The 23,499-nt window shown below is 40.9% G+C and overlaps 1 protein-coding gene across 8 annotated transcripts in view; it reads left to right on the top strand.

The window, feature by feature from the left end:
* Positions 1 to 23,499, top strand: part of DTNA (dystrobrevin alpha) — a 183,566-nt gene that overhangs the window by 108,645 nt on the left and 51,422 nt on the right. For all 8 annotated transcript variants that reach the window (XM_018080470.2, XM_018080513.2, XM_018080506.2 and 5 more), the window contains 6 exons: positions 3,956 to 4,169; positions 11,607 to 11,692; positions 13,215 to 13,369; positions 17,558 to 17,663; positions 20,566 to 20,732; positions 23,185 to 23,309. In XM_018080470.2, the coding sequence (XP_017935959.1) occupies positions 3,956 to 4,169; positions 11,607 to 11,692; positions 13,215 to 13,369; positions 17,558 to 17,663; positions 20,566 to 20,732; positions 23,185 to 23,309 (853 nt within the window). The remainder of the gene's footprint in view (positions 1 to 3,955; positions 4,170 to 11,606; positions 11,693 to 13,214; positions 13,370 to 17,557; positions 17,664 to 20,565; positions 20,733 to 23,184; positions 23,310 to 23,499) is intronic.

The following is a 23,499-nucleotide window of genomic DNA, read 5'->3' as shown; positions in this document are numbered from 1 at the left end:
TTATTTATATTTTATATAAAACCTGAATTATTCTGTGTCATGTAGTAGTCAGACTAGAAAAGACATCTTTTCTTAATGTTTAAAGAGGAAGGTGTGTTAACTTTACCAGCTCCGAGGTTACATGTCTTATGTAAACTTGTTGCTGTAGACTTTGTCGGTGAAGAAATATGGGCAGCTTCAAAGCTCTGTTCATCCCACCTGTCTCCCAACAAATGCTTTAAGGTGCTTTTCTCTTTCATTTAGATGAGAGGGAGCCTTGATCACCAGCAGACAGCAGACACCTAATTTTTTACATTTAATCTAGGTGTGTGAATTCTTATTTGTAACAACTGACTTAACTAAAGGTCAAAGACTTCAGTCCTCTGTACAGCAGTCTAACAAACTCTCCTTGTGATTTTGAGCTAGACGTTTCATCAGATACTTTCAGAATTAGTAGTTCCTGTTAAATGCCTGGCTCGTGTCCATCCTTCATTTCTTCCTCCAGGAAGTATTGGTTTCCAGCCTCTGTAGAGAGATTTAAAATTAACTAATAAAATGCAAAATAAAATAGTGCAGTAGGATTGTTGTTTATTCAGCTTCAAGTGGAACCAAGTAAAATTATTTATAGTACAAATACACAGCAGTTTCTTGAAACTAATATTTTATGGCGGGTAGGGGACTGTTACAGCTGTGTAATTTCCAATAAGTCATTTTCTTAGTCTTGTGCCCTACCTTTCTGGCATACCAATGAACATCAGGAGGGCTTGTGAGGCTTTCAGGTTAGAGCTAACACTAAAAGCAGTAATTTTCTCTCAGATGTTTAGTGTATACTGATGTTATTAGTCCCACGTCTGCTAGCCTCTGGACATTTTCCTTCCCAGGACTATCATCAAAACTAACTCTGGATATGACTGCATGATGAAAAATATAATATCAGTAGGAAAAAAAAGTCAACAAAAAACCCCACATTAAAATCTTACAGCTACATAGTATCAATACTAGATCATGTGAGGAATAAGACACCAACCCCCATTTCAGCCTCATTCATTGTTGCCAGTTCTTTCACTCCATATTCTCTTACTCAAGAGTTTTCCAGTACTAGCCTATAGCAATTAGTTATATTAATGCATGAAATTCTCACTGTTAGGAAGTCTGGATGTCTGGTTCATCCTCCCTGAACATCATTTTAGGGATGCTAGGGAAACCATTGCAGTTTCCAGTGACTACAGAAGTAAACATGTATGATCAAAACAGTTCCTCCACACATCAGGTACAGAGACTTCCTGAAAGGTATCCCAACAGCTCTGATGACATGATTTGTTACCCTTTAAATTCCCCTTTTCCATTCCCATGCTTTTTTCTGCTAACCTGCTCTTGCACTCACAGATAAACAGCCTGTCCCTGTTTATACTTTTCCCACCAGCTCTAATGTTGCTGATTTTACATCCTTATTCAGTATTTATGATAAGGTTCCCCTAGTAATTTCTGCCTTGGTCAGCAGTGCTAGTACCCCTGTTTGCACTGTTTCTCAGGTTACTCTCTTGATAGTGTAGTCTCAAGTCAAGATGAGCCATCTGCATACGGCATTACTCTTCTCTTTGCTATTTGTTATGCCTAGCAATTTCTCGCAGTGTTATCGTGTTAATGTAGCAATAGTTCAGGTTTCACAGAATCACAGAATCATTAGGGTTGTAATGGACCTCTGGATATCATCCAGTACAACCCCCTGCCAAGGCAGGGTCACCTAGAGCAGGTGACACACAAACACATCCAGGTGGGTTTGGAATGTTTCCAGAGAAGAGTCTGGAGATGTCTCCACGCCCTCCCTGGGTTTGACAGTTTACACCCATACCCTGGTGAAACTGCTGGTGGAAGCAACTTCTCCTTCATCTTCTAGGTCTGAATTACCAGGAACAGCCCTCATGGCCAGTGACAGCTAGACCTCAAGGGAAACATCACGCTTCATCTTCTGCTTTCTGCCTGCCTCTTGATAAGGCCACAAAATACATGCACATGGTCCAGCCTGTTGCTGCATCTTCTGGCATGTTGCTCTGTATTTCTTGGGTTTTCCTTGACTACCTTACAGTGTGGGATGCTCGTTAACCCTTCTCACCTGGACCAGATAATGGCCTGCTTTCTGGTGACTTCCTCTGTTCTCTGCCTTGTCTGGCCACTGAACCATGTGAGAAGCTGCCCAGAAAGGGTCAGTTCTTATGTGCAGGCTCTCTTCCTGGAGATCAATCACCTCCCATTTGTCCAAATGGCATCTGCGGCAACTTGACAGTGGAAACTGGTTAAATGGGAATAGGAATGACTGCATTAAAAGAATCTGAGTCCTATGCCAGATTTTCTATGGGGAAGTTGCTCTTCAGCAGCTGGAAAACAAAAAGGAAGAGTTCAGAGAGTTTGTATACTCCACCCGCCTAGCTTAACTCAGGATGACACACTGAAGGCAACCTGTCAGCCTACAAGGTTGCCTATAAAAGTTTCCTTTTAACAAAGATAAAATAAATGTTTTGGTGTCACAATGGAACTGCACCTTTCAGGTTTTCCTGGTTATTTGCTAGGGAAGAGCAAGAAGAAGTGGCAAAGTGCCTTGTCTAGTCCCTAGTTGCTGCTGCTGTACCACTCATCTGTATGGTGTGTCTTCCTCCTGGGGTTTACACGTGCACTGGCAGGGTTAAGAGGTTATTTTTTCCCAAGGCAAAAGAAGGGAAACCCAATCATAAGGCATAATTCCAGATTAAGTAAAATGACTGTGTCTGATTTCATTATCTATGTACTATCAGCTTACATTTCCCTGCCATCAGACCATCGTGTCATATTGCAGTCTGAGACAGCACCTGCAAACCAATCAAGTGAAAATGTAATGAGTATTAGAATTACATTTCTCTATCCAGAAAAGAAATTAATCTCCTTCCACATACAGAGGATTTTTGATACATCATAAGACATATCACCATGCTGAGTAATGAGAACTATGCAGTAGTTTCTCTGGTGAAAAAAAAAAAAAAGAGAATTTGCAACCTAAACCTCATGATTTGTTTCTTACTGACACTTTAGTAGGACAGTAGGTAATACTTAAGATTAAAAAAAGGGATGAATCTTTGAGTTCAGGTTTGAAGTAAATCCAATTTTTGAATGAATGTAGGGTTTTTTTATTTTTGGCAAAGTTCACCACTGCTGGAAATGCCAATCTGAGGCAAGCCAATTATGCTGCCACAATAACAGTGCTATGCAAACAAAATTTCTGTTTGGGTAAAACACAAAGGGTGAGCAGAAATTGTCCTTTAAGCTGTCCTTGTAGGTAAAAACAGCTCCCATCAAATTCAGCTTAGATTGGTACTTTAAAGAGAGAGATTTAACAAATCAACTGGCAAGTATATTAGGAAGACACAAGATATGATTTTGGGGTCACTTCATTACATGTTATTTGTTTAAATGTAGCTAGTCTACCCTGACTCAATTGGAATTCTGTTTCTGTAAAATATTTTGCTTTCCATACAAATTGCTGAAAAGAATTTTCAAAATATCGCTATGTGATAAGCACTTTGTATTCGTAGGATCTTCTGAAAAGCCCATCTGCTATGCAAATTAATATCTAAGAGTAATTTCTGAATGGGGATTCATAAAGGCATGGTTCAAAAAGACAATTAGCATATGTTTACCTTCCAGCAATTTGTGTATAATATAGACTTTTACTTGAATACTTTATACAATGGGGAATGATTTCCTGAGCTGAGGTTGTACTCATTACAACTAGTAATATCAATATATTGTTTGCTTATTAACAGATTCTGTTTGCTCATTCCTTCACCAAATTTCAGCGCTGGAAAATAAATTAGTTTGTTTAAGTATTCATGAAGCATGTTGTGCATGGTTGTGTTATTCCCACCCTGTGGGAGGAGGTGACTTTTTTTCTCTATTGCTTTCGAGAGCACATGTCCCGGCTGAGTCTTTCTGTCCTGTCCCCTAGTGCACCTGGTGGACATCTGGAATGTGATAGAAGCCTTGCGGGAAAATGCACTGAACAACCTGGACCCCAACATCGAACTGAACGTGGCCCGCCTGGAGGCTGTGATTTCAACTATCTTCTACCAGCTCAACAAACGGATGCCAACTACTCACCAGATCAATGTAGAGCAATCCATCAGCTTACTGCTCAACTTCTTGCTAGCGGCCTTTGATCCGTAAGTCTGCCTTCCTTCCCTCCTCCCCCAGCTGGTGAAAGGATTTTACTTACTCTGGAAATATCTTTGGAAAACAATTGAACAAGCTCAATTCTGACCCAAATAACAAGCATGTGAATAGTGCTTACTAGGGAGACAACCTAAATAAAGGACCTCTGCTTTCCTTTCTGTCAAGCCAAATTCAGCACAACTGTGTTTTCATCCAGCTACTCAGACTTGTTCCAATTTATATCAAAGAAGAATTATCTACAGAAACAAATTTACAGGCACTTCTAATTTGCCTTGTTATTTATTGACACACCAGTGGCTGACACCACTGCAATGCCTCTGCAGCAGTGCCATGGGTTAATAGCTCATTATTTTGAAAGAGCTCATTTCCCTGCAAATTCTTACAGCTGTAAGCAATTTTTTTTTTCCTGGCTCATGCCAGTGCAGCATGATTTTGAGACCAGGACAGAAATAGGACTAAAGACCTGGAGGTGATGAAATTCATGTTGTTTATTGCTGCATGGGAGTCATGTTAAAAAAAGAGGAGGTTTGAGATAGAGTGAGCCACTTACCTTAACTAGTATGCTGCATATACCTATTACAGTTTCTGAATACATAGTTGGCAACCTCTACTGCAATATTTGCAGTCCTCAAAACTGAATTATTGGGGAACAGTGGTTAAGTCTGACAGATGCAGATTTGTTGCTTTATGGCTTATATTTTGAAAATTCACCAGCAGAAAACACTGGCCATGACACATTAAAATGAGGATGCTACCCCTCTTCCTCTTTCCAGTCCTCTCACTTGATGCCCTGGTACTGGGTGTCACTGAGCACCTTTCGGTGCCAGACCAGCTGGTGACTCAGTCGCCATGGCAACAGGGAGAAAAAGTAGATGTTCCACATGAGAAGGCTGCACTCAACCTCTCCTCTGCCCCCTCTGAGGGGAAGAAAAGAAGGCAATACATTGTGAAACCATAGCCTTCAGGAATATTTTTTTCCCCTCAAGGGCAATAAAAGAAGGAACAGACATTTTAATTCCTACCATTGTGGCTGTGACAAGAATACTAAGGGATGCTGAAAATAGCCAGATGTATTCATTGCTGCATGCCACAAACAGACTGCTTCCTGGCTGATGAACACAGGGTAAGACCCAGGACTGTGGAAGCAAGGCCTGTGATAATGTGCTTGTTTTGTAGCTCGCTGTAAAGGAGTAAAGATCTCAGCTAGACAATATGGCTGCTTGCAACAAAATGGAGGAGAGGAATTTAATCCTCTGTAGGGAATCAGAGAATGTTCTTAAAGGGGTAAGGTTTTTGCTTTCCCTGAAAACATCCCGTGTGCTATGGTTCATGACCTGTTTATGGGCTCCAATCAGGCCCTCACAGGAGTGAGGAGTCTGTGACCCTCACTCCATTTGTCAAACAGCATCTCAGTCTGTCTTACTGTTTCTGAGTGAAGTGCATGGGATACATTTCCCAGAAGGGCATAGACACCCAAGGAACCCCTGGGAAGAGGCTTCCAACTCTGGGGTCAGAGATAGGGACTAGCTGCCTATCACCCCATTTTAAATACACCAAACATCTGGGATAAGACTCAAGTGCAGTCTGAAATATCTAAGTTCAGGCTTCATGGACATATGTGTCAGCTAGGTCTCCCTGGGCTGTAATGGGAGTTTGAACATCTGTCTATACTGTCACAAGTACAGACATACCAGTTAAACATCTGATCCTCAAAATGTGCCGTACCCTTTAGTATGGTTCATATTATTGAAGTTTTGGGTTGGATGTTAGTTTAGCAATTGCAGGGGTAGTTTGCTTTTGGAAGAATTTGTAACGGGAAAGCTAGAAATTCTTGTTTTCCCTTAGGAAACCTGCAAAGTGCCTTCTCAAGAGGGATAGATTTTTCTTCCGCTTCTGCAGTCCAGAGGGGTTTGCAAAGAGAGCTGTGTTATCTCTCTTTCTCCTATGCTGGAGAGAAATAGCCCTAAAAGACATGTACAGAGGCCTTGGGAAGGCAGGGGAGAAACAGAGAGGATAAAGAGGCCCTGAGAGGATGGGAACTTGCCTTTTTCTCCCTGGGGCCCAGTGTGTTACCATACTGTTAGGTATTTCGTTTCTCGTGTTCTGGCCTTCTAAATAAACTTTTTGAATTCTTTCCACTGCTTTGGCATTTCTGGGGATACCTGCGTATCTTACTTTACAGCAACCACTGGTAGTCCAGATTTCCTGCTTACTTGGAAACGGAGTGAGGGAGGTGGCTCTACATCCTACAGGGATGGTGTGAGAGCTGCCGGAATCTAACCAGAGCTGATGTCTCTGCTTCCCATGTTGCTCCTGTCCCTCCCCTCCAGTGAAGCAGAAAGATCATTTTCTGCTGAAGGCTACAAGTTGTTGGAAGGAGGAGCAGGGTCTTTTCTTGTGGTCTCATGCTCAGGGAGAAGCAATGCTTTGCATGCCATCCAGAGAGACTCAGCAGGCTGGAGAAGTGGACCCATGGGAATCTCAAGAGGTTTAACAAGAGCAAGTGCAAGGTGCTGCACCTGGTTCGGGGCAACCCCCTATATCAATACAGGCTGGGGGATGAACAGATCAAGAGCAGTCCAGAGGAGAAGGACTTGGGGGTGCTGGTGGATGAGAGGCTGGACACAAGCTGGTAATGTGCGCTCACAGCCCAGATACCCTGGGCTGCATCAAAAGCAATGTGGCCAGCAGGTCAAGGGAGGTGATTCTGGCCCTCTACTCCTCTCTCCTGAGACACACCTTGTGTACTGCTTCCAGCTCTGGGGTCCCCAGCACAGGAAGGACAGACATAGACCTGTTGGAACACGTTCAGAGGAGGGCCATCAAGTTGATCAGAGGGATGGAGCACCTCTCCTATGAAGACAAGCTGAGAGAGTTGGGTTTGTTCAGCCTGGAGAAGAAAAACATTCAAGGTGACCTATTTGCAGCCTTCCACTACCTGAAGAGAGTCTACAAGAAAGATGGAGAGAGATTTTTTAGAAGGGCGTGTAGTGATAGGACATGAGGGAATGTGTTCAAACTTGAAGAGGGTAGGTCTAGACCTAAGAGGCTAAGATATCAGGAAGAAATTCTATGCTATGAGGGTGGCGAGATACTGTCCAGAGAGGTTGTGGATGCCCCATCCCTGGAAGTGTTCAAGGCCAGGCTGGATGTGGCTTTGAGCAGCCTGGTCTACTGTAAGGTATTCCTGTCCACGTCAAGAGGGTTGGGACTAGATGTTTCTAATGTTTCTATGATATAGAAAGAACAGAGGTGGAGCTGTGGGCAGGATGAAGTGTTCTCACTCTCCCCTCATTTATAGAAACTGGAAAGTTAATTTAAATCATCTGCAGTCTTCTCTGATGAAAGAAGATGGTTTATTAGGTCCATGAATCATACTGAAATAACAAGAGCCATTCTTAAAACAAACCTGTTTTCTTTGATCTGGGTTCACTCATTGGTTTCTTAGCCTTGTGTTTTAAGGAAACAATTAACCTGCAGAGATGCTACTTGAATTTCTAGGTGACTACTGAGGAATTATTTTTCATATTGATTAAGGAATGTTTATATGATCACATTTGATGCTATGAATACAGACAACAATGGAAAAAAACTCCCAAACCCTAAAATACCCAGAACAACTTTCTAAGAGCAAAACAGTAGACCAAGACCAAATAGGTCTTCAGAGTAAATGAGAAGGCTGTTCTAAGTGATCATGGATAGGTTTGGTGTTTGTGGCCACACAGGGCAATGGCGGCTCCTACTGTGCTGTGTCTGCGATATATGAAAGAACCAAAAGAGACAAGTTATTTCACATTTTAAATAAGCCTACAACTGTCTCTTTTTTTAGTTCTAGTTAATATATATGTTGCTCTGTGTGTATTGTGCTAGCTGAAAATTCTCCAAGCTTCTTCATTTGTTTCTAGCCCACTGAAAACCTAGCAGGTTTCTCTGCCCTCTGGCAAGGACTCTTTCCCAAGGCCTGCAATACAGATGTCTTCTCAGGAGCTAAAACTTGGCTAGAAAAACCTAAAAGGAACAACAGTGCAGTGCAATGGCATGTGTGCCAACTTGGCCACTGCTTGTGCTGAGCTTACATCCCATTTTTTTTAAGATCTTTTCATGGTGTTGGGGATTCATTAAGCCTACAGATAATTATATTTCTCTGCTGCTCAACCCTGAAGGGAGGAAAAGTGGGGGAAAATTATGGAGTATAAAATTTCACATGACACTGAGTGTGATGTTCCTTCATGCTACTAAAAGTAAATTAAGGTGCAACCTTATAAAACTGCAAGTCAATAAATTCAAAATTCAAAGAGATACTTCTGCAATTAATTTATCATGAATGTGTGAGAGTCAGCATCATGTGGTAAATGACCCTGACAGACCAAAACTGATGAGCAGAATGAGGTGGTCAGACTTGAAAAAATCTGGAGAGAAGCTTGCCTGATCTATGTTTTTAATTGCATGTTAAAATTGGGCAGTAGCTTTTGCTTCAAGGCCTAAGGTGATTAAGTGGATTTATGAAATAATAACACATTTCCTTCCCTGGCATGCCAGGTACTATAAAAAGTTGACAAGTTCAAACCTCTTTGAAAAATTTGTCCCAGGTTGGTGTCAAAGCCTAGGCAGCTAGGCTTATTCAGTCGAGTCATTCCCTGAAAGACTATCTTTAAATAGACTGTGAAGTAGTCTGTACTAGATCATCTCCAACTATTCCTGCTGCAATGTTATTACTGATAGGAAAATAGCTGAATTTTTTCTGTTCCTTGACATACTTGTCCTGTGAATGGAGTTGTGGGCTCTGGGCTGTGAAACAGACTCAGTCTGGCTGGAGGAGCTTGACTTCTACATGGAAAAGAGGAAATAGTCATGCCCATGTTTAAGCAAATGCACATTTGAATAGTACTGATTTCAATATATAAAGATGTTTGGTATCTGTTTTGGAAATATAACTTCTTGCTCATCCATCTATTCAGAGCAGTGAATTGTTTAATTCCCTCTCTTCTCCACCTTTGCTACTCATTGAAAGCCACAGAGGCCAACTAGCTTTTACAAAGGAAGTCCAGGAAAAAAAATGCATTTCAGATATTTGGTCATTATGCATTTTACTCTCTTACATGAAAAAAATTTGCTTGATTTCAATAATTTTTTTTCTCTGAAACACGTTTGTGAAAAGGAGAATTTATAATTGCAGCCTCTGACATTTCAGAATTGACTGCCCTGATTAGAGTGGGTAGTAAGAGGCCTACCAGTAACCAAAGAAATTATATTACTTTTGGATAAGATACCTTACAGTATTGGGGGAGCATGACTTCATGCCTAGTTAATGAGAAAAATTGTATATTCTCCATGTCCATTTCATGGGACTCATTTGCTACTTCTAAAGATGTGATGTTATTTCTTTATAGCTTTCTGCAACATATGGCTGTCTCAGTACAAATATTGCTAGAAATCCTGACAAATGACAGTGTCATCCATTTGGTACCACTCTTCTTGGTGACCCAAAAGGCAAATTCAGGCCCTGAAACTGGACTTAACCTTGTATAGTCTGTGGATTTTGTCAGGCAGTCTGTGGGGTTTCTCTGGGGACAGGCTGTCTCCCTCTTCAGCTGTGCATTAGAAGAAGAAACCTGCTCTGTTCTGGTGTCTAACAGCATGTATTATTTTCTACCCTTTTTTCCCCAAGCAGAAGGAGATAACCTTAAGCCCTCGCCATCATTTCCTTTCTTAAGTACTCCATCCTGTATTGTTGCTAAGTGCACATCAGCTTCAAGGTTTGCTTTTGACATGATTTATGCTTCTAATGCTTTTCTGTAGGATTCTGAAGAGTAACCTCAGTAAGAGAGGTGATATATAAAATCAAAATATTTTTTGTCCTCTCCTGTTTCCATTAGTAAAATTCATATCTCTTTGCATTAGCCAGCCTAAAGCTTCTTTCAGCAGGGAGCACTGACTTCTGTAGAGCACTTCATGCTGCCGTGAGCCACTTCTTCAGCATTTGCTTTTACATGGCAAATACTGTGAGGCCCCAGTGCTGCCAGTCAAGGGCATCTGTAGTGCTTAGACGTAGCTTAGGGCCCTTCTGGATCCAAATGACATTGGCAAGTCTTAGGCCCCATTATCCTGTCTGTTCATCCGTCATATGTATTTATATATGCATGTGTGTATACATATGCACACACACACACACACACACACACAGAGACATATTTGGAGGGCAAATTGAATTTATGCTGGCTCTAGTGATGCTTTTATGAATACAAATGACCGATACAAAATACAGTGTCAAAACTAATCAACTCAAATGGAGAGATTGAAGAGATAAATGAAATCTTTTCCTTTTCTGCTCCTCTGTTCTATAATCGTGTGAGTATGGGAAAAGCCGATGGCTCTGGGCTGGAAAGCTGAAGCCAAGTTGATATGTGTCTGCCATTCAAGATTATAATCCTATTAGTAAATGTAACTAAACCTCCTGGGAAAAATTATCTAAATCTGAAGCACTTCCACATGGGCTTTATTTTTTACTCTGAATCTTCCATTGCTTCTTAATAATGCCATTGCTTCCACTTAGCATTTCTTTTTTTAAGTATAACAACTCTTTAAAGGCAGGTGGAAACCTCATGATGAAACAGTGCAGAAAAATTCCAAAAGGTCTAAAGGGTAGCATGCACACAAAAAATACAAAATGACTGCATTTTCAGCCATAGCAGTGCTAAGTCCTGGTTTACACGAATCAGAATCCAGTCAACAAAGGATGGAAGTACAGAAGTCTGGAAATTACTCTGCTGGGATTCTAATCTTATGAAGCCAGTCAAAGGGAACTCAATGTAGTGAAAAAGAAAATGTGCACAAAAGAGCATTAAAGAACACAGTAAAGATTTCTTTCTTTAATACTGAAGTGGTGAATTTATTACTTTTTACCTGTATTTCCAGTTGATTTTCTGACAAAAAGCAGAATTTTAAATGAGTGTAAAGGATAATCGGAATTAATATTTAGAATTATGTGTTACACTGATGTAGAACTAAGTCCAATTCACTGAACTTTAAAGATTATTAGCTAGTCAAGCTTAGGGAACCGACTCATTTTCTGAAGTCTGAGTGACTTAATGAACGTAGCGGTGAAGCATGTAGCATGCTTTATCATACAGATCTGAGCATACAATTCATGTCTATCTTACATGTATATGGATATGTAGAGAAAGAATGAGGATAGCAAACAATGTAATACTAAGCTTCATTTATATAATAAATGTGCTCTGAGATCTTTACAGAACAGTGTACTGATGTGTGTTCTCACAAAACAAACTTTCCTTATTTCATTGTATGTCGATCCATGTATATTGTGTATTACAATAAGTGATGTCAGTGATATGCATTTTAAATGGACAGAGGCTCATATTATAAAATGGACGTGTAAATTATGGCTACTTTCTACTTTTGAACAGGGAAGGACATGGTAAAATTTCCGTTTTTGCTGTCAAAATGGCCTTGGCAACTCTTTGTGGAGGAAAAATCATGGACAAATTAAGATGTAAGTCTTTTGGGTGACATTTTTTACCTGTTAAAAATCTGTTATTTTTTGATAAATAACAGTACAAGTAGAAAAGAGGGGATTAGGATAAATTAGAGTTTCGTGGCTGGGTTTGGGATTTGCACTATAAATTTCTCCAGATAAATCTCACTAAACGTTTGGTTGAACCTCTCATTGAACTTCATATTTTTAAAGCCAAATTGCATATATTGAGCTTGAGTGGTGGATTCTATTTTTTTTCCTTTGGGATTATTGAATTCAGAGTACAGGTTGAGAGCCTTGACATCATGAAGCATCATTCAGCAATTTCTTCTGATTATTTTTTAGTAACAATCTCATTTCACACGTAGAAGTATGATATATTTATGGACTATTTATATTTCTTCCCACAGGGCACATTCTTATGCCATCTATTTTGGTGAATAGATTCTCATTCCACATGATTTATTCCCAGTTTTCCAATAGCAAAGGCATAGTTTACTTGTAGGTGCAGTGGAAGACTTTCTGTTTAGTGATGTAATGTCTGTAGCTCAGGTCCAGACTTTTGGACCAAAGAAACCTTCAGTTTCCCCTGGGCCTTCTCCCTCAGCCCAAGAAAACAGAGTTTGCAAATTGATGTTTATTAGAGTAGACAAGTAGAAATCCCAGGTGTTGATTTAGTCTTCCAGATTTGGTGCCATTTTTTAATATATTATTTCTATGTAGAAACTCAAATACAGACTGCACTAAAGTTATAAATTATAAATTGAGCAGTGCTATAAATTGAGCACTGTTTGTTCCTTAATCTGCTTTAGGAATAGGAGCAGGGTCCTTCCACTGGAAGGCTGGAGTACAATGATGAGTTTTTGGGTCAGCAGTCCCAGAGTCCTGTTGTCAGAATTTCCTGTCCAGGTTCCTGGAAATGAAGCAACTGACATGACAGCCTGAAAAACAATAAATGTTCCTTAGTCAGTGATCTCCTGCAAAGCACAAGATAATTTTAAACAAGCAGAAAAGTCAAGCCTTAGAAACATTCATCTCTGCAATGATAAAAGGGTGATATTTTTATACATAAAAAAAAGGAGAAGAGTGAAAAGTAATGAATTTGCAAGACCTTCAATGCTTTGTGTGTCCAAAACAATAACTGATTTAATGAACTCGTTGTCAAGATTTTGATTTGACGTGGTAAGCTGGCAGTAGGCAAAAAGCTGATGTTGTGTATCTTGTCAAATCAGAGCCTTCTTATCTGATCAAATTACTGCCTCATGCTGTGCATCAGACTTTGCTTAAAAAATGACCACACAAAAAGAAAAAAAAAGTCAGGAATATTTTAGTATTAAAATCAGCTACTTTTTAGTATGCAAATAATTCTCTTTGTTTTCTGTTGAAAGAGGTTGGAATTAAAGATGCAGTAATAGTGGAGGTTTCCATAAACAAAACATGTTTAGGGGTTCTGGTTCAAATCAGATGATACTGAATTCAGAGCAAATCTGTAGCTCTCACTGAAACTGCTGTGTCCTTTTCTTGTTTCTTCCCCCCTCAGACATTTTCTCAATGATTTCCGACTCCAGTGGAGTGATGGTTTATGGCAGATACGACATGTTTCTGCGGGAGGTTCTCAAGCTGCCCACGGCTGTTTTTGAAGGGCCTTCGTTTGGTTATACTGAGCAGTCAGCAAAATCCTGTTTCTCACAACAGGTAAATGAAGAGTGAGCGTCCCAGACACAGGATCTCAATCACTCCTTCGAGCAAGCCAACACTTTCTTCCTTTCTTACATATATGTGCCTATTCACCCAGGAAACACATGGCTGGATGGAGGGAAGGTCCACTTGGCTGATTTTTGGCATGTAGATTTGGTGCCTTCAATAGGAAGCTGGTCTCTGTAGTTTCCACATATAACCAGAGGGGACGGAGAGGCTTGGTCAGAAAGTGATTCGGAGCAGGATTTTGACTTACATGTTCCTAAATTAGGGAGGCTAAGGAGACTAATTTCCTAATTTAAGCACCTGTTAGATATTTACATTTAGGTGATATGCAGTCCTACACTCTGCTTTGTTGTTGTTAGTATAAGCATACACAGGACTTTAACTTCCCCATAAAAAGCTCAAGCCCCACCAAAAAAATCAGACTGCAGGTTTTCCCAGTGATACACACACAAGAAGTTTAGGAGTGAGAAGAAAATCGCCTTAAAACTTTTTTGAAAATGGGAGTCAGTATGTATTAGGAAATCCTTAGTCTCTTACCAATAACACCAGGGACATAGCTCAGGGAAGCAATGAATTTATCCTGAAGAAAATACAAGATTTTTTCGCAGCTCACTAGACTCCATAGGCACACTAAGTACAGTACAATGGCTTCAGGTAATACACAGCACTTCAAAAGATCCCATAATCAAGGCTGGTTGTCCATTTCTCCAGTGGAGAAAGAGGGAATTCCTCTGTCTTTTGCCACACATCGCACTGTATAATTCCATAAATATAAAGTAAGGGAAGATGCTGAAACTGGGAAAACATTGTAAATAAAGTTGTATTTTCCTTCCATTCACTAATTGAATACTATTGAACAAGTAAGTTCAATGGAGCAGGAATAGTGTCATTTTCATGCAAAAGAGTCTCATTTTCTGTATTCCCTCAGTTTCATCACTAATCAGTAGGCCCTCCAGTCAACCGAAAGGCATTGTTGAAATTCATTTATTGAATCATCTCCCAAATCATTTAAATTGCATGTGTGAAACTAGGCTTGTTTCACAGAGGGAGACAATACAGCACTTCATCTTACGTTGAAGAGTTTACATAGTGAAGTGACTTTTTGTAGTTTTGTGTTAAAGTAATGAAAGAGTGCTCTTGCATGGCAACAGGGCATTCAAGCCTTGCATGTTGGACATGCTACTATTACAGATGAAAAAAGGAATTTCTTTTCTTGAAAAAACATGATTCAAACATCGTTTTCTGTCTCAGTAGCCATCAGAAATGATACTTTGAGAGCAACCAGCTGAGTGGAGCAGATGCATTAGGGTACCTTAAAAAACAAAGTTTTCAAGTAGGCATTAGATGGTTTTGTTCACAAGCTCCATTTGCAGCTAACGAGTTAAGTCTCTAACTGATGTCAGTACACAGCAGATTTACTAAGCTGCTGTTTTGTATCTGGAAGCAGCCAAGTACTCTTTTAAATCTAGTCTAATATTTCACTTAAATTGACTTCATGTAATTCTCATTACATCCTCACTAGGAATGAACCAGAGTTTTGAAATGAGAGTCAAAAAAACCCCATATCTCTGTGACACTATGATAAATGGTATTTACAGTCATAGTCACACCGTAAGTCATTCTTTCACTCTCATATTTCACTTAGCATCATCAAAAGCTGATACCTTGGAATAAGTTTGGCACTCTCTCTTGTTGTTCTCACTCTGGATCACTTTTTCTAACCAGAAGCCTTTCAACCCCCTGATACATATAGATTCTTCAGTTTCAGGGTGAGAAAAGATTCTGGGAATGATCTTTTGGCTCATGGTGTCAAATCTGTTTCAGTTTACATCTGAAAGGATTTTTCCTGTTGCAGAAATGTTTTATTTTTCCCTATTGTACTGGTTTACTTGATCAAACCATGTATTTTCCTCTGCCTGTAAACCACTGCTAGATTGAATGGCTATTCAAAGTAGAAACAACTGTTTCCTCATCAGAAAATTTATGGAACAGAAATGCCAAAGCAAGTGACTTAATGTTTCAGAAAACAAATCTGTGGCTCAAAAAGGAATTTTATCACCACCACTTTCTCCCATAGGTAGGACTGATGCGATGTTATATATAATGTGTGCATTAAACAGTGTTGTTACTAATGTAAAAACCACTTTTTAAAAAATTCTCTTCTCTTATCCCAAACTGAAAAGATAGACACTAACTTCATTTTTTTAGCACTTGTCTAAGTGTTATTCCACAAACCTAGACTCCATCTGTATGTAGCATATATTTAGAAAACAGCTTTCAGTTTCAACTTCCCCAGCATCTGAAACAAAACTGCAGGAGGAAAATGTATGGAAATTGCTCTGATGCTGTCTTTTTAAGGGACACTGCTCTCTCTAATCCATAAAATCAGCGATCGCCAGAGCAGTTTGGCCATAAAGCTGTCATTGAAGCTGGGTTGCTTTATTTGGTGCAAATCAGGTTTTAAGTTATAGCTGCACTCAAAAGCCTACTGCATTATGGAAGATAGTCTCCCCATCTCTTTGCTTGTTTAGACCCAATGGGTGTATCCCTTCAAGAGCAGAGGGCTACTCAGCTCTGCAGTATGGGGCACTGGACGTCCCTTTTTTTCCTCCCGTGTTCTCAGTTCTGCTGCCAATAACACAGACATTTGCTGGCAGCATTGGTCAGAGAAGCCATGCCGGGCATCCACAGCAGATCTCCAAAAGGAAGATCCTTTCCTGTGAGCTGATGCCTATAGCATAAGATGCCTGTTTGGGAAGTGGTTATCTGCTCACCATGGCTGGGAAGATAATTCATACAACAAGCAGATAGTAGTGTTTGACTGGACTTTCATACTGCAGGTATTGTGGGAAAAGATGGTATTCCAGTGAGATTTAGAGCTCATATTCTGGCTATTTCTATTCATTATAGAATCAAGACCATTTTCACACTAGCCTGAAGTATTTTCTCCTAGGGACAAATATATATATCTTTCCCAATATCTTGCAGTATTTCAGCCCTGAGACGGTTACATGGTGAGATGTTTTCCACTGATCACTCGGTGTATAAGAGAAATAATGATTTTATTTACATCTAGTGGTAATTGTGTATAAATGGAGCACAGACACTCCATCTTGAAACCTCAACTCTTAAAAGAATTCCACAGCACACGGAGATGATACATGTCACTGCATAACTGCTGCTTTGCTTTCTCATGGGGTAACCGCAGTTCTTTAGCAAGTTAAAGCAGTAGCTTATGCAATCAGAGATGAAGATTTAGCAATCCCTTTGGATATGGAGATACTACTTAAATATGTATGGCTATAAAAGATATCTGCATATATTCTCAACAGGGCTCTATATTTTTGCATCTTAAATTTTATTTAAGGAAGACTCAGTTGCTGATTGAAAAAACAAATGAACTAAGATTTGTGATAACTTTTTCCAGACACCTAAGAAACTTAAGGCCCTAGATTGCATTTTTAAAATCACCAGGGATATTTTAGAGTTTAAATCTCTTTGAAATTTAAAGGGGCATAGACCTTTGAGTGCTGAAAGGTGTCGAGAGTTTAGGAACAGTTGCAGTCCCTGAGTGCTGGCAAACATGACATCCCACAATCATAACAATCATAACCCATAACTCATTGCCATCACTCCTCAGATAAGCATGGTTTCTTAAATTACAGTAACAACTTGCCTATGATGCTCTGTTCTTACCCTATATTTGTTTCAAATTTCTACTCCCTTGTCAGTATTTCCTTTAATTTTCTGTTTTGGAGTACTATCAGCCCTTCTCTGCAGTGGCTTCTCATTTGAAAATTGGTCATACGTAGTGATACCCTACATGCACTTGTACTTATTATGTGATACTCAAAACACATGAGAACATGAAGGGTTGAATGCCACCCTTAATCACAAAGCATTTTCAGGCAGTGACTCTAGAAGAGAGTCTGGAAATGAGTGGGAGCTAGGTGTCTCCAACCCAGCCTTGTGAGGACTGTTAGGCATCAGTTGTATCATTGTACCAACTAAAAATAGTCTGGAAAAGCTTTACTAGTATCACTTGTTCTTTTTAGTGAATTGTGGCTTCAGGCAAACAGTATTTGAAACTTGTTCCCAAGTGTTTCTGTAACAAGATAAAATTATTTTGAGATGTGTAATTACTGATTTTTGTGCATGTTTGTGTGCTTGTTTGAGCAGAAAAAAGTCACATTAAACACTTTCTTGGATACTCTCATGTCTGATCCCCCGCCACAGTGTCTAGTGTGGTTACCACTTCTGCATCGACTGGCAAATGTTGAAAATGGTAAGTAAGAGACGCTGCCAAAACAGAGTTACAAGAGTAAACTTTTGTGTGATAATTTCCTCATTCTGTAGATGGTTTTGTAGAAGCTACTGTGCTTGGGTTCATTGACTCCATGTGCAATTTTTACAGTGACTGGTAAAATATTTGAAGAAGTCTGTTGGTCATTCAGCCAGGAATGAGGCTTGAATTTTGCTATGCTCAGAAAATTAACCTGATCATGTCCTCTCCTCCTGTGCTCTGGACCAGCAGAGAGCAATAGGACTTGATCCATTCACACACTTCTATTTGGTAAACTGTCAAGACCACAACTTTCATTAGCTATGACATATGGCAGCAGAGAAGGAACAGCTTGGCAGTTTCCATTCCTGCAGTATTCTTGGCAGGAGATGTCCAGTGCAGTGCAAAATACCAACCAAAAGGTCCTTATGAAGGATCTCCTCCTACGCCTACGTTGCCAGACCATATACTTTGAAGAGGAAGTTCTAGATTCATCTTTATCCTTTGCGTGTGTGGAAGATGAGGATTTAACTGTGAGATGCCTCTTTCTCCTCAAGGGTTGTCTTTTCCCAAAATGAGTAGATCACAGGTTTTAGGATAGAAAGGGACCATGAAGATGAACTCATTTGATTAATGCCTAGTGCCTGTTGCATGTCCCTGGACAGTATCATCTTCCTCAGCCTTCCAACTTCTTGAGCACCTGGGGAAAAGTTCACAGACTCACAGGTGTAGTCCCCCAGCCAAACCTTTCATATACCATTGCTATAGAAGGTGCTGCCACACTGAAAATGCAGAGGCAGAGCTAGGGGCTTGTGCATCTCATCTCACTGTGTGCGCCACCAAATTGCAGCCCACAAACTCTGTACAGTTCCTCGTATAGTTCTGGAGGAGTTCCCCAGCTCCAATGCAGATGGCTTCTGCTGTCCAGAAGGATCAGAATTGCCAATATTAAATAGAAAAAAAAACCATGAGACAGGAAATGCCTTTTTACTGTCTTATTTATCAGCATGTAATGTGGCATTTCTTGCTCACGGTCATCAAGACACAGTGATTCTGGTAGTCATTATTCCAACACTTTAAATCTAGAAAAAAGGAGAAAGTTTTAAAATGGAGGAAATTTATACCAAAAAATTGAAATATTAGTTTAACAAGATTAATAGATTTTTCAAACAATTTTACCACTCAACATTTTGCCTCGGAGGTTGTTGTGTAAGGGGCTTGTTAAATATTTCTGTGTTGTTACTCCCTTGAAGGTTTACCTCAAGCATAACTGAAGCTTTGGGACACTGGAAAAAGAAGTGTGGGACAGAAGGAAAAAAGGATCATACATAGTCATCCTGTTAGGCAATAGAAATATTTATACCATACTTCCAACAAGAAAATGGGGCTGGTGGAAGGGAAGGTGTGCATCTATTTTTTGTTGATAAAAGGAAAAGGAGGAAGTTGCATGTGTTCTTGTACTGAATAAATCCCTCTTACACTGAAAGGCACCGAGGTGGGTAAGGTGATGTTCCCAGTCATTTTTGGCTACAGAGCAACCCATTTACCCCACCTGCCTCAAGCTCTTGTCATCCATCTCTGTCCCTCACCAGCTTCACGGTTTTTCCTAGCCTAGAGCACTAACCCCTCCTGCTGCAAAATTCTGGCAAGAAAATAAAACCCTGACATCCTCAGCACATACAAATGCTCTCAGACTGAACCTTAAAACAGAAAAGCAGAAGGTGCCTGGGAACAAGGAGATGTTCAGTACCCTGTGGTAAATTGGGTACATGCTGTAGTGAGGAGAGAGGAACAGAAATAACACTATTGCCAGGAAGGTGTTTCAAAATATCTTAGTTGGTGCCTTAGTGTGCTCAGTGACTTGCATCCTTGTCATATCTGCTTCTGAACAGAGAGCAGGACCACACAGATCCCCTTCAATGGCCAGCTCTCCAAATCTGGGCATCCAAAGCCAAGTGTTCAACACCATAAATAGGTACCTAAATGACACCAATTGTACAGATGAGACGGCAGTAATTAAGAGACAATGACATGCCTACGGACAGTTTTGTGCTTTCAGTAATCAGTCAGCTGAGTTTGACTTTTCTTCCGATGTGCATCACTTCAGCTCCTTACAACACAACAAAACATTCAGCTATCCTCAGTAATGCAGCTGGAGGGTTTTCTCACATATGAATTTCCTCTAACATAGACTCATAGAATGGTTTGGGTTGGGTGGAATCTTGAAGATCATCAAGTGCCAACCACCCTGCCATGCACAGGAGCACCTTCCACTAGACCAGGTTGCTCAAAGCCCCATCCAAGCTGGCCTCAAGCACTTTCAGGAACGGATCATCCACAACTTCTCTGGGAAACCTGTTCCAATGCCTTACCACCCTCACAGAGAAGAATTTCTTCCTAATATCTAATCTAAACTTACCCTCTTTCAGTTTGAAGCCATTTCCCCTTGTCCTATCACTACATGCCCTTGTCAAAAATCCCTCTCCACCTTTCCTTAGCCCTTTAATTACTGAAGTTGCTCTAAGGTCTCCCCTGAGCTTTCTCTTTTTGAGGCTGAATAACCCCAACTCTCTCAGCCTGTCTTCACAGGAGAGGTGCTCCAGTCATATTTGTGGTCCTCCTTTGGACTCAATCATTCTTTTAGATGGTGAACACATTTTTTGCTGCTCCAAGCAGGAGGTGCAGACATCAGCTCGAAAGTGAAACAGGGTTTGTTGTCCAGTGTAGGAAATGGCTCAGCACAGGTTGAAATATTTTCACAGGTCAGAGCTGTCGACAGCATCCGGCACTGCAGATTTGTTTAAACAAAGAAGGGAACACCTTCAGTTTAGGGCTTTGTCCATAAACTTTTGCTGAGTGTTTCTTTGTTTCGGTTTATTGCTCGGCATTTCTTTCTCCTGCGCAGTCTTCCACCCCGTCGAGTGTTCCTACTGCCACAGTGAGAGCATGATGGGGTTTCGCTACCGCTGCCAGCAGTGTCACAATTACCAGCTCTGTCAGGACTGCTTCTGGAGGGGCCATGCCAGCGGTTCCCACAGCAACCAGCACCAAATGAAAGAGTACACGTCATGGGTAAGGGAAGGCTCGTGCCTCACTGCAGACTGCTTTGCCCTCCAGCCATCGGAGAAGCCCCTGGCCGCAGCTCTGGGCAGCTGTCTGGAGCCAGGGAGCCGGGCTGCCAGTTTGGATTAGTGACGCTGTCTGGGAGGCTCCGGTCTTGGGAGCCATCAGGAGAGCGTGGAGGTGGTAATGATCATTTCTGTGTGAGGATCTGGGGCATCTGTGACGGTGTGTGCCGCGGTGAGGGCAGCGCAGGAGGGGCTGGCAGCAGGGCACCAGGCTCATGGCAGCTTCTCCCATTCCCACAGGACTCACGGTAAAATCGTCATTGGCTTGCTCTGTTTGGCTACGTGTAAATGAAATGATGAATACTTGATGCTCATTCATCAATATTTTCAGTTGAGTGGCTGCAGCATATGCGTAGCATTTGGGATGGTCCTGGCACTGTAGATTTGAGTGTGGTCCCAGGCTTAGATCCACAGTGGTGTTTACTATTAGAGACAAACACACTTCAAACTTTTTGTCATTAATCGGAATAACTCAATGTTTTTTCTAAGCTGAAAGAGAAGTATCAACAGCTACATTAACTTTCTCTGAAGGGCATCAGACCTGGGGAGTAAGCTCTCCATGGACTGGAGCAAAGCTCCAACAGAAGCCCTTGGTCACAGAGCGTCACAATCCTTCAGGGTTCAAATCCAGAGACCAGCAGAAAAATCCTAACTAATCTCAAACATAAGAGAAGAATATTGTTTAAAAAATAAAATAAAATAATGCACATAGCAAGAGCTCATGTTTTTACACTACTTAGTATGTATTTTTTAACGGAATTCTGAAGCTTAACACTTCTAAAATGTCTGGTTTTCTGTTGATGGAACATTTCAAGGGTTAAATTTGATGTGGTTTGCTCTGTATGCCAGTCATACAGCCCTGCACTGTATCCCAGCAGACCTGGGTCTGTAATTGTTTTTTGTGGGTCCTAGTTGCTGCTTGTTGCATAGACACAAATGGCTGGAGTTTAGTCTCTGAATAGGAGAGTGCCCACTATGTAGCTCTGACTCTATTCCTAACAGCAATCTGTGCTATAAAATCATTTTTTGCTGTAGCCAGGGAGCTGTAGTTATAGGTAGGAAGTAATTGGAAGACTTAGCATTTCTGCTCAGCAGAAGACAAAAATGTGACTGCATGCCTGGTGGTTTCAAATATTTCCTTGTCAGAAACAAATGTTTTGCTTCAAGTTTGAAATTGCCTTTCTGTAGCATGCATTAGCATTTGTTCAAACCTGGTTAGCATTCTCCATAATGCATTCACATCGAGCTCCACATGCAGATTAAGAGTGTTTATGAGTGCAGTGGAACTCAACTGTACTCAATTCAGAGTGAAATTGCATTTATAATGGAAGAGCCTGAACTGTACATATTTATGTTGGATTTCTGTAATAGAAATATTTCATTATTAAGCTGATTACAGTCATAAATCGATGCAGGATGCGTATGCAAAAATACAATGCTATTCCTGTCAAGTTCCAAAAAAGTTTTTAAATTTCGGCATGTAGAGCTGTGTTTTGGGGGAAGCAGACAGTGTAAGGATCACTACCCCTCTTTTACTGGCAGAGAAGCTGAATCACAGAGGGCTGGGTTGGATTCCCTGAGAATGTCACACAGCCTAAAAGACACCATAGATCTCCAAGCCGTTCCTTAGAAGGGAAGTTGAGTTTGCTCCTCAGAGAGCCGCCAAACAAAATTATAAAGCAGAAAATAGTTGGTTGGGGGTTTTTTAGACTTGCTGATGGAATTTCAAGGTGAAAATCATGCTTGCACAGAGCTTCCCCATGTTTTGGTGACTGTGACAGTATGTCAGCCTTTTTTGGCATGCTGTTGCCACAGTGGGACAATTCCTGCCATGCCCATGTCTCAAATTTCCCAGTCTTCTGTGGCCATGGGAGGTGAAAGAGGAGCTTATAATAGCAGCTAAACAGTACAGGGTACTGGAGGTGCGGAGAGAAATACTAGTGAGCAGAGAGAATATAGCAGCCTTGTGCCTGGCCCACAGCTAGGAAAGAAATGGTGTCCCATACAGTGTATCTATATGGATGGGCATACTCAGATTTGTTCTTCTTGCACTCCCAAGTTGGTGAGGTACAAGCCAGCTCCAGTCCAGGTGACATTAACTGTGCTGCCCTTCATGCAATATTGCCTGAGTGCAGCATTGCAGAAGAGCCATGGCAACTGTCCCTATAGATATACCCCCTGAGCCTACTCTAAAGGCAGTGGAGACAAGAGTAATCTTTCCTCCAAACGGAGCAGTCTTTGCCTTACCAGACTGTCAGGGTGGGAGGGGGGCAATGGGAATGTTAGTCCATAGGTATGTAAGCTGTTGGAGCTTCCTGTTGTTTTGTGCTTCCTATAGCAGAAACAGTATGCACCTTACTTGTCCAGATTACCTCTACCTTCCTTGTTCCTCCCAGAAATCACCTGCTAAGAAGCTAACTAATGCACTTAGCAAGTCTTTAAGCTGTGCTTCCAGCCGTGAACCTTTGCACCCAATGTTCCCTGACCAGCCTGAAAAACCTCTAAACCTGGCTCATATTGTGTAAGTATCTGTGTGCTGTAGACAAAGTAAGCTTTGTTGTAGGAGTTGCTTACACCAAGTGTAGATACTATAGCTCTGAGCAAAACAGGAGGCAGCTGTGGCTTACCCAGCTCAATACATCACAAGTACAAATTTGCTGATAGGGGTATTTAGGATGAAAATGTTTTTCTGGTGTGACTTCACTTGAAAA

The sequence above is a fragment of the Manacus vitellinus genome, unplaced genomic scaffold, assembly GCF_001715985.3.
Source record: "Manacus vitellinus isolate BGI_N305 unplaced genomic scaffold, ASM171598v3 scaffold_1_pilon, whole genome shotgun sequence".
Lineage (NCBI taxonomy): Eukaryota > Metazoa > Chordata > Aves > Passeriformes > Pipridae > Manacus > Manacus vitellinus.
The sequence above is the reverse complement of the archived record's forward strand: the minus strand, read 5'-3'. Positions and strand labels throughout refer to the sequence as shown.